Raw genomic sequence first — 13,969 nt, 5'->3', positions numbered from 1 at the left:
TTACCTTTGTAATATTAGAACACTGGAGCAAAATGCAGCGAAAGCTAAAAAAAAAAAAAAACTTAAGAAATTAAGTGAGTATATGCCGAATATTGATGGTGAAATCATTTGATTGTATCTTCAAGGGTCAAGTCATGTTTGATCACTTGCAAAACCAAGGTGCTGCCAAACAGTTGTTTTCAATTAATAGATGATATGGATAACTTTCAACACAAATGATATGACCTTGATTTAATGGTACAGAAAAATTATTAAGTGAAAAGCAATAAACAATTTTAAAGGCTGTTTTGTCAAGCTTATTTCACATACAGAGAATTAGTGAGGCAATATATTTCAGACAATGGTGTTGGCTAAATACAATAAAAAATCCACCATCAGCTGCCTGTATCAAAATTAGATCAATTTGGGGATACATGAGTGATCAGCCTGAAGGTCTTTGTTTGGTTTTATGAGGATAGTTGTTGCATGCACAATGTTATTGGCTTAATCCCCTATAGGTAAATATCCTGCTTATACAGTAATATCCGCTGGGAAACAATATTCAGAGAATTACATATTCCCTGACTGAAATGCCACTGGCTTGTCAGTCGGACTGAATTTCAAACTGAACAAGGAAATAAAAATCACTTTTCTACTTATACTTTACACAACGCTTTGCTATTGACATTCTTAATGGGCTTTTAACGTTAGAAATTGGTGAGAATGACTAATCCATAGATAAATATGGCTAAATAAATGGAGCTGATTTGACCTGGTACTCTGTTTTAACTCTTCTGTGCCACTTGCCATGTGGCGTGACGAGCTCTGCCCTGCCCAGGCCTCTGTCTGAGGGACTGAAGGACAACATCTACCCCTACTGGCCACAGAGAAACCCTCGCCGCCTCCGACATACAGCACATGATATAACTGGCAAACTGCATGACCTACTGTGCCTTCTTCAAGGGCACTTAGTTTGTATAGTTTTGAATTTACTGCACAATATAAGGTCATCAACAGAGGAATTATTCTATGGGACAGGTATAAAAGATGTTTCAAAATTAAAGTTTCACAGTTGGAAAAGTATTCAAAATAATGGATAAAATAGTGTTGTAGAGAGATAAAATAAGTAGCATCTAGCCTATAGTAATAGTTCCAAGTAATAGTTATCACATAATGCAGGTATTCCAAGTATGTTATTAGTTTTTCAAAGTGCATATATGGTTCAGATAAGACAGGAAAGAGGGCAGTGTGAAAATACACTATTCCACTCAACCACCAGGTCACACACAATTTGAATTTTGCATTTGTTTCCCTCTTAAAAGTAATATAATATACAAACAGTCTCCATGCATGTGTGTGTGTGTGATATGTTTTTTCGTTTTGTTTGTTTTGGCCAGCAGTTCTCTCAGTGTTCCCCAAATACTGCATCCCTTCCAAGTTCATATAAAATAACTTTTCAAAACAGAAATCGTTTTGGGTGGCTGCAGTGTCGGCACACTGAGATGATTGGGCATAAAATGTACCGGAAAGAAAGTAAACAAATCCCAAGTTTGGATTGATATTTCTTCTGCTCTGTATTTATTCATTTGCAAAAAAAATGTAAAATTGTAAAATTGGTTTGTTATTGTAATGGTAACATTATCTAAAATGCTTTAGCAAATATCTTAAAATGTAATGATTGTCAGAATAGTTCAAATTGAATATGATTATTTAAATCATAAATCATATGTTCAGTCGATAATTGTGAAATGAATTTTGCAATGATTTTGGTAAATGAATTAAACAGTAAATGAATTGTGAGATGATTGGATGAAACAGTCATTTCTTTGGAACAGGTTTGAATGCATGAAAGAGAGGGGGGAGGGGCTGGGGGGGAGAGGAGGGAGGGGGAGGGTGCAGCACTGTGTTGTGGCCTGTCAACAGAAAAGTAACTAAAGAGTTGTTTTGTAAATAGGCCACAGCTCGGACATTCCTCTGTTCACACTCGGATGTAAACAAGACGTGGGATGAGGCTGGTCACTTGTGTTACTGGCAGTCTCTCCACAACAGTAGGGTGGCAGTAATGTTCCAAGGCGTAGGCAAGTCACATGTAGAAACAACTCAAGTGGAGGATTTGCAAAGGCTCCTCCCCTCCGAGTACTAATGTAGGTAGAAGCCTAAAGACTACACATCCATGCATGATCACTGAACCCTGTCCGCCGGCTGTGCAGCTAGATGAAGAATCTCCTCACAATAAATCTTTATTTTCCCCAATTGGAGACTTTTTTTTATAAACTTCTCACTTGGTTTTGTTTGTGTTGTTTACCATTTCTATTACAAGTCATGTGATTAGAAGAGAAAACATGAGTCCCTTTAGGCTCTATACCCAAAAAGGGGAAATACTGTGTGATGCCATAGCATGTCTGTAGCCTTGGTATGAGCTCAGACTGACAGACTGGCACTGCATGCAGGCTCAGCCAGAACAGGAAAGCACTCTTCCTCTATGGACCGGTTTCAAATTCAAGTGAGGTCAAGTGTCAACTAGCCTCTGTCTGTCAATTTCCTGAAAAATAAAGTTTGATGAGTTTGACATTTTACAACTCGACCAATAAACACAATCCACATGATATAACACAAATTTAAATTGTGGTCATAACACTGTGTTAATGTGGCTTAGATCTGTGCCCTGGACCTAGTGGCTTCCAAGGTGTGGCCCGGGGCCCTCCAGGGGGTCTCACAGCAGGTTTGAGCAAAATGAGGAAGAGTTTCACTATCATTTCGCCCTACTATGTCAGCACAATGAGAGCATGCACAAGGAGGACTGTTTTGATTATAGGTTTCACTTTCCCCACTGCTGCTAACACCCCACCTACAGTAAAAAAAACAAAAAAAAAACATTATGCAATTCTATGCGAAATTCTGCAAAACCACAAAAAGTAAACCTCAGATTGAGGTTTCTTGGGATAAAATCTAATTAAATGGGCGTCCGTGGTCTAATGAGGGTGTATCTCGGCGAGGTTTGGACCTCCTGCCTGCACCCACTCTAATCCATATTCCTATGTTGCTCATAAATAAATAAAAGGCAAACTGTGGGGATCAGTGACACTGTTTAGTCCTACAAGTACAGTGACAACGACTTGATTTTCCAGACAGTAGCCTTTTCATTCCCAGCCTGGAGAGACCCAAGGCACGGCCCTTATTATGATTTGATGAAATAACCCCTCTGCCTCCTTTTAGCCCAGCCCTTGCTGAATGTACCCAATGATCATCATGCCACTTTCATACCCTAATGCACTTTCTATACTGAAAACCACGAGTGATCCGGCCCACATGCACCTCCAAACATTTTTTTTTCTGATATTTTAAAGGAGATTTTATTTAGAGGCGGTGCTTGTTGGCTCCAGAGTAGCGTCGTAACGACACTTTTTTTCAATCCCTGTTAAAAGAGTTTGACCAGGGGCAGAGTTGGTGCTGGGGGGTCGCCTAGCCTAGTATTTCCTGGGGGGTGATTGCTGTTTTTTTTCAGCAGATTTTTCTATTTTATTTTTTATTTTATTATTATTATTATTATTTTTCTACTTCTCTGAATATCGTCTCCCTCTGTAAGATTTGATACCCTATCGAGATTTTTCCTTTCAGATCATGAACAAACTATATGTTGGGAATTTAAGTCCTTCGGTCACTGTCGAGGACTTGAAGCAGCTCTTTGGGGAGAGGAAGCTGCCAGTGGCCGACCAGGTCCTACTGAAATCCGGCTATGCTTTTGTGGACTTCCCCGACCAGAACTGGGCCATAAAGGCTATTGAGACTCTTTCTGGTAAGTGTGGATTTGATAACTACACGGGTGATGCTGCGGTGACAGAAAAACCCACAGCGAGTGTAAACTGGGCAGGTTAAAACACACAATAGATTGGGACAGAAATGTGAAATGTTAATAATTGCCTTACCCTGTATTTTTTGCTCGGGACAGTGTTGGGGTTTGCGATCACACCAGTGCCATCAGAGTTTAGATGATCGCTCAGTCACCATGGTCAAACAAAAATTGGGTAAATTATAGATCATAGGACACACTCAGGGCTTTACTGCCCGTATGCCTAAAGAAAACACGACTCGTCGTAACGCAATTAACGCGCATAATAACCTATATTTTGGAGATTCCGATACTGTGGGGCGCTACTTTGCAATCACCCACTGGAATGTATGGGATGGTCTGATGGTTCGGGTAGGCATAATTATTTTTCACTTATTTTTTATCTTGATTTTATTGAAAAGAGCAGACCAAAGGAACCGGAAAAAACTTGTCAAAACCATGTTCCTATGATGTCTGGGTATGTTTTTACGAGGTGTCTTGGAGGTGGGTGATGGGGGTCCGGAGGAAAGAGCTAATAAACAGGTAGCTGAGGGGGGACGAGGTGAGACGCCAATTCCGTGCTGCGCCAGGCCACTTATACACATAATAGTAGTAACGAAAACCATGTTCAAGCTCGTTGTGCAGCACGGATATCACCCCGGCTTTATCAACACGGAGAAAGACCTACCTACATAAGAGTACAAGTCATTCTTCTTTCAAACCCTCTCTTCTTTGATCTTGCATTCTTTACTGAGAGGGGGAAAAAAAATACCCCTCATTGCAATGAGGGTTGTGGGAGTGGAAAGCATGGCTGCCCATTTCCCCCATACTATATAAGCTTATCATGCTTCATTTTGGCGCCGATTTCCTGAAATGTGATTCACAAAATGTCACACGGCGAACATTTTAATCAAACCATACCCACTTTATCCACCGCAATACGCGTGACACGTCCATTTAAAGTTGTTTTTAAGGGGTTACTGTTGCATATTGAATGGTGAGGCACCTACTTGTGAAGTGATTCAAAGTGTTGCTGTAGGCCTACCGGTCATGTCAGCTTGTATTGTTACTTTCATGATGGAGCTAATGTTACACTATCAATTTTCGTCCCTACAGGTAAAGTTGAATTACACGGAAAGGTGATAGAGGTAGACTACTCTGTTCCCAAAAAACTAAGGTAGGCCTAATGGATGTATCTGACACAAACACACACACGCACGCACACATACAAACACGCACACACACACACACACACACACACACACACACACACACACACACATACATTTTGTCATACACGTATATTTTTGTCCCATGGCACGCTTTGACCTGTAGGCTTCCGCTGTGAAATGTAGGGGGAGTTTTCCCTCTTCACCGGGCTTCAGCGTGTGTTTCTGCAGGCAAATCAATCTTTTATTATCTGGCTTTGGAAATGTAGTGAAATTCAGATTTTAAAAATAATCAGTATGTGCCCTAACATCCGCAGAACACGCGTAGCCCATAGCCATCGCGTGATCTGCATTTAGGCCTATCCCAATTTTTCAATATGGACACGGACACACACACACACACACACACACACACACACACACACACACACTGTGCATACACTAAATTAGTGTATCCGAGATTCATAGCTTGGATCTCCTATATGAGCTAACTTTACACGAGGCTACAATTCATAATTCCCCCCCCCCCCTAGGCCATTTATAGCCAATATGAGTATGCAGGAAACTTTGATTTCATTATTGACTATAACACTGCAATGTACTATGAGTTGCATACTAATCAAATGGGCCTTTCCTTTGGTTAGTGTGCGTATGCGTGTGTGTGTATGTGTGTCAGAGATTGAGTGTGTGTGTGAGAGAGCGAGAGGAGGAGAGGTGAAGGTTGTCAGCTAATCTATGAGTCAACCAAAAACTCTACAATCCCACTTTTCTTCTATATCACGGCCCATCCTGCACGCGCAGCCTGCAGCCTACAAGCATTCAGCAGCTTCTGATTGATTGAAATAATAATAAAACCCTTAAGCATTTGCCTGTGCGTAATGGCGAAAAAACATATTATCCCTCGATGGTGGCAGTTGATATCTGCTCCCTCTACACATATAGACCTGCCTCTTTTCATAACAATGCCTTTGGGTGTAGGAAAGAGTACATTGCGTGACAAAAAGGTAAATATTCAAGCCCCTTGTGGAGGAACACGTGACCCTTGCTTTATGCGCCTCCAGCCCAGTCCTCCCCCTCTAGTGCAGGCTAGACTTCCCTGCATACAGCTCTCGCCTGTTTGCTGTGCCACACTGAACAAAAAGATCAATTTAAAATACTAAATGATGTTATTTGCTGTACTTTGACTCGATTTTGAGGTATTCTGTAGGCTGCGTGGAGTGGGGCGCAACATGGTGTAAGCCTGCGCCACTCCCCACAGCAATGCGCACGTAGGCCATGGAAATGTTGGAGAGCCTCATAATGGCTGCCATGATGGCCCTGCACTGCACGACTACAGGGGGAAATCAAATGAATCAAACGGCCATACATGTGGCTGCGTGTGTGCAGTCAGCACTTTGTAGGCCTGTGTGAGCTGCATGCGTGTTGAAAAGGGCCTTAGCGTGATCTTCGCCACGGTTGAGTTAGTTCAGTCGAAATGTCTATATTCAATGACGCCTACAGGTGTTCATTTTGAAATGCACAGAGAATCTGTGAAATTGGGCGAAATTACACGTGTAGGTGCAGCCCACGTAGAAAAGGCCTGTATGTGTGTGAGTTTGCCCAGAGGGCACTGCGAAAAAATGAGCTCTGTTATGCAGTTTTATTTGATATTGTCCAAAAAAATATTTGTTCAAATCGTTTTTGTAGTGATAACGTTTTTCCACGTTCAGGCTTGAAATTGTGGTGAGTGCTGCAAAAGGCTTGTCAGCTATTGTTCACATTTAGCCCTCATAGAGAAGTGGAGTTGTTTTGTTGTCCTTTATTGCAGAAATATTTACATTGATTTAGAATGGACTGTTTAAAAAGCGTCTTTTTTGTCCCTCGACGTGGGATATAATTGTCTTAAATTTTAGAAGTCTAGTTGATGCAAGATTAGATGTGTGATTCTGATTAATAGCTATCAAATGTATCCATGCTGCTCTAGCTGCTAACATAAAAAAAATGAAATTCATAATTGATAATTGTGACTCATGTAGGTCTACTCATAGAAATTATATTTCCTCTCTGTGTTTGCTCTATTAATCTAATATTATATCACCCATTCTTGCATTTAAATAATAATGGTCATTATTATAGGTATGCTTAGCTGGTTTTGGTGTAAAATATACGTCATTACTATAGGGAAGTCATAGCTGAACATAGCATGAGGAATGAACCAATCATCAGTTTGGGTTTTCTCAGTCAGGAAGCTCTGTGTAAGCTCAGGTTTCAGTCTCATCTTGAGGCCTGCTGCCACTTCTTGCTTTTTGTCAGGCTGCTGCAGATTTCACTGGCGTTTGTTGTGTGTGAAGTCTGCTGTTTGTTTTTTAGTTGTGTTTTGTTGTGTAATGTCTTATGCAGTGTGCTGATAGGTATGGTGGAATTGACAATTAAATTATCTCTATTTTTAGGTAAAGAATTGTGATTGATTCTGATACTGTCTGCGTAATTACATTTACTAATGAACTTATATTCTGGAAAGAACTGGGCCTTTTAAGTGCAATTACTGGACAAAGATATTAACTGTTGTGATTTTGATATCCTAATTTTGATTTTAATGTTATTGAAATGACAGTTATTTTACATTTTGAAATATTAAATTGATTCAAAATCATCATCTTGCATATGTTACTACTATTACTTTGGATTCATTTTAAAAAGCAGTAAACTAGCTTTTTGATTTAATTTGTAAAAGCTTTTGAAGCTTCTTTTCTCAGTAAATGCAGAATAATTAAGTTCACATTATCAATCATGTTCCAAATATATGTTTTAAATTATAAGGAATATTTTTTATCAAAATTTATTGATATGATTATGAGATCAGTGTTATAATAATGTAGGTTACTAAATATAGGTTTTATCTGGATTTTAGTATTGTGATCTCATTCAAAATTACTTGCATATTTTGATATTTGCGAGTAAAACCTAAAATTAAATGTTTGGCATATGTAATTTAATTGTCATAATCATCTGACCTTCTTGCATAATTGCAGGTGTAAGATATAAACTATTACATCTTCTGATTTGCTGAAATAATCAATACCAAAGAACACACTTACACTAGAGAAAATAAATTAAATCTTTGGTGGCAGTTGTATGTAGAATGATTATGAATAATTCCTCAATTTATATTGGCTAAATTTCAATAGAATATGCATTGTTTGACATATTCTGAAAGAGATTTCTCACACTAAAGACCGAACAGTATAACTGTGAATGTAATATTCAATGTAATGAGTTTGAGAATGAAATTGAGTTTGTTAGCCTAAAGGTAATTATTCCTGATGTATTTTTGCTGCTGTATTTTATTAATGATGATTTACGCTGCCACCAGAAATCAGAAATTGTTTAAACAAGTTTTCTTCTTCTTCAATAACACGGTTACATCACCTGCTGCACGTTCCGTTTTCATCTTTTGAGTTGAAATTTCTTGAAGTTTTAAAAGGACATTTCTGAGTCTCTGCCAGTGCAACACAGTGTGACAGATGTATTTTGAATTGTTATAATTGTTCAAGAGGAAGCAGAATATAACTTGGTGTTAACTGATGTTGCTGCTACATAAATGATATGCAGCGTTGATTGACTAGAGGACAGGTGGAGGAGGTGTGGAAGAGACAGATCAACAAGTATTATTAGGTATGTGAAGAGAGTTTTATGTCACTTCAGTCGTTGTGGAATAGGCTACACATTTAAATCTGTGTTCCTGAATATTGCACACTTGATTGGTTATGTGCCTTGCTGTTGTAGGTGACAAAGCCAGACTTTCCTCATTCAAATTATCTCTCTATACCTTTGACTTAACCTGGCATGATTATATGCTAAAGTAAACAATTGTTGAACATAGAATTGAATGGAATCTAGTAACTAACTGTTGCATCACATGCCAGTAAGTTTTATTACAATGAACATAGGTTGAACTGTCTTGTGCTATTCACATGAATATAAGTTTATAGTGTAATGAAGTGAAACATAGTTTGATGAAGCTAAATTGACTACTAGACCTGTTTGTTCCAAAAGGGGTATATACCAAGACATGGGTGTAAACATCTGCATTGCACCACAGTGCACATGCAGATGTGTGTTGGGTTTGTCAATGCACACTGAGTCATAACAGCGAAATACGATAGCCATCAGTTGATCCACTCCGAATCCATTAATACTCCCCAGTTGATCCTGGGTGTGGGGGAGCTCTCCGAATCAGGCTCCGGTTTTGTCCGGAGTGATAGCAGGAGGCACTGCACTGCTCCTCTCCCAGCCTCTATCCGCTGCTCCCTCCTCCTGACTCCTAATGTCTCCCTTCACCTGTCTGTGAGGAGGGCTCGCTCATTTTCACAGAGCACAAAAAGGGACACGCTTTGTGGACCGAGGGGAACAGATGAGGCTGTATGCCTGAGGTGTCCCTCAAGAATGTTCATTTTCTGCCCTAAAGAGCTTTGCTGTTGTTTGTTTAACTCGCCGTTGGTCTGCCTCAGGCTTTGGACTCAGGAAGGGGGGGTGGGGGGGGGGGGCGTTTAATGTGATGCATCTCTGACCGATCCCTTCTGCTGTGCAGTAATGCTCATAAGAGGTGAAAACATACAGCAGTAAACGAAATATATTTGCATTAGCACTTCCAGGAATAATCAAAGTGGTAATGACTGTTTATTTGTCATGTGCCAGATATAGGTTTGTAATCGAGTGTGTTCAAGCCCCTACGTTCTCATTTCAGTCTTTCTCCAGCAGTGCTAAATTTGTATAACATTTATTCCTTTCTCACAAAAGCGGAGTAGTGTATTTTTCTCTTGAAGTGATAACAGCCTTGCTAGTGCAACAGTGTACATAGCTTAGGGGAACGGCGGGATTAGATATAAGAGAATTGTAAATTCATTGTGTGTCTATCAGACCTGTGGAATCGCTGTTCAAGCTCTTTGAGTTGGAATCTCCTTTCACAGACACTTGAATGTACATCGCAGCAGCAGCAGCAACAATAGAGTATCTCTGTGGCAAGCTGTCATTCCACCCCAACCTGTTGCATGACTAATGAGTGTTACCATGCAGTAACGTATTATACGTTACTGCATGGTAACACTCATTAGAACCAGGAATTCACCAGAAATTCACCAGGAATGAAGTAGTCAGCCTGATGGCTTTGGGACAGCGGTGACTAGGTGTGGAAGGTGTGGCTGGTTTTAGAGGAATTCCTCTGACTTGAGGTTCTGAGTGTCCTCTTTTAGTGCAAATATGAAGCAGGACCATTCACTGCTTGCTTATGGCCGGCTGGAGATGGTTTCACCTGAAGAGAAGTGACAGAATTGGAGCAGCAATTCCTGATGTGCTTGGTCAGTGACAGATAGCAGTTTCGGCTGAGGAGCACCATTCAGCCAGTAGGACACGTAGTTGGAACGGTTGCTCCTGTCTGTGTGTTTTTTAGATGTGACCTCACCGTTACTTCTCACTATTTATTATTATTGAATGATAAGAGCGATGGAAAGATAGCCCATAGCAGGAAAAAAAAAACTTAGCATAAAGTCTCATTGAACTGAGCCAGTGGGGTCATTTTTATTCTGATATTGAACTGTAGAAGTCCGCGAGAGGATTTGTCACCGATGTTATATTGTGTTTGGTCGGTCGGATATCTCTCCTGTTTGTACAAAAAAAAATGTGTCATCAGTCTAACTACTGTAATCCTCACCATCCTTCTCCTCTGCAAGGACCATCACTGTTTTGATCATTTTGTCTAGTTTTGTAAGATTTATGATGTTTGAGGATGCTGTTTTGCTAAGTAGGGTTTGATGAATTGCTGGAATTTTAAATGTGCTGCATGTGAATATTTAATGAATATTAAATCATTATTATGAGTAGCGCAGTTTGTACCCAAGTTCTTTTTTGGGTAAGTAATTTGAAGTGTAACAGCTGCTCCGTCTCTCTCTCTCTCTCACCCTCTCCCTCCATCTCTATGTCCCTCTGCTTCTCAGTCTGTCTCTCTTGTGTTAGTGTGTGTGTGTGTGTGTGTGTGTGTGTGTGTGCGGCTTGTGCATGTAGGGGGGGTTGCGTTCACATGCAGCTTGAGGAAGACACTGGAAAGAGAGAAAGGCTGTGGCGAATCCCAGCTGAAGGCATTGCTGCATGCCGGATGTAAAGTTTAGTGTTTCTCACCCCCTCAGCACTCAGTATGCCAGTGACATGGTATTCCCAGTGGGCACCCAAGGGTGTGTCTCCACGCAAGGGTGGGCAGCTGAGACACAGGTGGTAATTCTCACACAGGCAGACCTTGTCCCTGTCCCATATCAACGCCATATAACCCACTACCCGTGCGGAAATATGGAGCTCTGATGGGTCTTGAACAGGTGAAATGAATATGGCAAAAACATCCGACGAGCCTATCAGAGGGCGACAGCGAGCGAGCCAACGCCCGTAACGCTCGCCCGCAGCCAATCCTGCGCAAGCGGGTCGAGTTGTTAGGGATAGAAGGTGTGGATGTGAGATTTATGAAGAGGCCTTGACCGGCCTGACAGAGGAGCCCTCAGTATGTTCATAGGTTGTCCTTACCGCTCGGCGACACTGGCGTAGAGCCTCGATTTGGGAATGCTGTTGGCCTGAAGCGTCTCCCGGTCCAATCGCCTTCCTCATCTGTTCTTTCAGACTTTTGCCACGGCCATGTCTCAAAAAGTCTTTTACCTTGTGTGTCACATTAAAAGGAACATATTTGGTGTAAAAATGAAATTATGAAAATATATGCATTCGCCTGTTTACACACCCAGTTTCCCACGTGGATGTGTAAATGTTTTTTGATATTGGCTTTCTGATATTAGCTTTCCATGCTGCAGTAAATGTCGTAACACATAGGTGAGCGTGCTTAAATGGGAGAAAGAGACAGACTGAAACTGTCATTGTTGGTGTGTTTGTGTGTGTGTCTCTGTGTGTGTGTGTGTGTGTGTGTCCATGTGTGTTTACATTCAGGTAGCTCTGTATTCAGTTCCAACTGTTCCAGGTTGGGTTATTCTCCGCGTTGCTATGGGAACCAGATTTGAGTGTTGTGCTTAGTTATAGGAGGCAACCTTAAAGTAGGGTTGTCAAAAGTATCGATACTTCGATAAGTATCGATACTAAAAATTTGAAACTGATACAATACTCATTTGCAACAGTATCGATACCAGCAGTGCTTTCTCTTAATGAAAAATCAAACATATTATTTCTCCGCCTCCACTAGCCACACACACACACACACACCCTGCCCACAGCCCCTCCTCTCACTAGTAGCAGTCAGCTGGGTTGTTGTGCTACAGAGTGGTGCCGACGAAGGAGGGTAACACGTCAAACTTGGCGAAGCACCTTAAGGGCCGACACGCCAGTCTATATAAAGAATTTCGAGAGGTTAGCGAAAGCTCCCGTTTCAACATCACTGAAGCATTAAATATTTATCATCAACGTTAACGTACCCTGCACATCATCCGTTTTAGTTTAGCTAGCAAACCAAATGTTAGCTACAGAGCTAGCTAATGTTATCAAGTAGGTTTGCCAGATGCCCGGTTTTCGACCGGACTGTCCGGTTTTCAGATGCATTGTCCGGGCCCGGTCAGAAGGCTCGACCGGACGTTGAAATGTCCGATTAAAATCATTCTGTCAATAATAATCCACTAACTCTAGCCCTGCTGATTTTTCCCTATCATTGGTGGGTATCTGTTGCTTCAACAAGCTAAAAGTGTTCTGATAGGCTGATGACTAGAGCAGGGTAATCTGCCGTGTAAGTGCAAAGTTTTATCGGGCCTACATTATGGAGAAGCGTGCGTCTGTCTGTCTGTCCGTCCATCTGTCTCGTTTGCACCGGGATTTCCCCCGTGTTGTCGGATATTAAGGGACTGGTTTGGGTCTGTGTCTGTGTTTTTTTGCTTAGTTGCTTACAGTCTGTGCTGCAGAGGCCAGGAGGCAATATGATGTTTCGCATGCTTGTGCAGTATAAGCTCACTCCCCTCAATAAAAAAGAGCAAATCATGACGGCGATCGACACCTGTCAATCAAAAATGTGTTGTTTGATCTCAGACAACTTTAAAATATTGTTTTCATGTTAAAATTATATTTTAACATATAACAATATTTAAAAAAAAAAGATTGAAAATTCATTTTCCCCCCTGTGGTATCAAAAATGGTATCGCATATCGATATTTTCCTGTGTATTGTATCGAAGTTAGAAATTCTAGTATCGTGACAACCCTAGCTTAAAGTACGATGGGTTTCAGAATATGAGCCCAAAGCCCTCTGGAGAAAAAAGGACAACACACAAGCTGCAAAAAGGAAAGTTATGTCTCTCTTATCCAGCCTTTACAGAAAATAATCTGAGCTGACTGCATTCGCCACCCTGGGTTTCACCTTACAAGTTGTCATTATAATATCTTTTGATAGCGTTTTCACAATCCTATGATTACAGTTTAAGGTTGTTGTGAACTGCTGTGAGTTTAGGGACCCTGTAATTTCCCTCCATTCCCAGGAGAGTGGAGACTGCCCACCCGTTAGCTGCGAGCGCCGCTCTGTAGTGCTGTCTTGTCTCGGCGGCTCACGCTATGGGAGGTGCAGTGGTCAGAGTGCTGATTTTATATGACAGTGAATACATATCTCAGTAAGGTGTCTCAATAAAAATGCCTCTTGAATTTAATGTTATCTCTTCATTGAAACGCTCAGGTACTCATTTTCTTTCCACAAGTTAGTCAGGGAAAACTGCCGAGTGGGCTGCCCATCTATGTCACAGCCTCAACCCTTTCCTGACCTCTCTTATTCATAAACCCACTCAGAGCCACCGTTTCCATCCTCTTCCATATGTATGGAATGGAAACGCAGGGAAAATCCCCTGCAGAACAAATCATCTACAGTAAGGTCCGCACAGCTGAGCCTCCAACACAAGTACAGTGAGCCAGAGTACAGTCTGCGCATTGTGTTTCCTCTTGTTTCACTCTGCTTCTGACAGAAGAGGAAGACCTGGGTAGGACTTCCGAGTCAAAGA

The 13,969-nt window shown here is 41.1% G+C and overlaps 1 protein-coding gene across 2 annotated transcripts in view; it reads left to right on the top strand.

Moving 5' to 3' along the window:
* Nucleotides 1-3,417: 3,417 nt before the first annotated feature.
* The window catches only part of igf2bp2a (insulin-like growth factor 2 mRNA binding protein 2a), a 45,250-nt gene continuing 34,698 nt past the window's right edge, over nt 3,418-13,969 (top strand). For both annotated transcript variants that reach the window (XM_071918350.2, XM_071918349.2), the window contains exons 1-2: nt 3,418-3,775; nt 4,925-4,985. In XM_071918350.2, the coding sequence (XP_071774451.1) occupies nt 3,601-3,775; nt 4,925-4,985 (236 nt within the window). In that variant the 5' untranslated portion in view covers nt 3,418-3,600. The remainder of the gene's footprint in view (nt 3,776-4,924; nt 4,986-13,969) is intronic.

This window comes from Centroberyx gerrardi, chromosome 10 (genome assembly GCF_048128805.1).
Source record: "Centroberyx gerrardi isolate f3 chromosome 10, fCenGer3.hap1.cur.20231027, whole genome shotgun sequence".
Classification (NCBI taxonomy): domain Eukaryota; kingdom Metazoa; phylum Chordata; class Actinopteri; order Beryciformes; family Berycidae; genus Centroberyx; species Centroberyx gerrardi.
The sequence above is the reverse complement of the archived record's forward strand: the minus strand, read 5'-3'. Positions and strand labels throughout refer to the sequence as shown.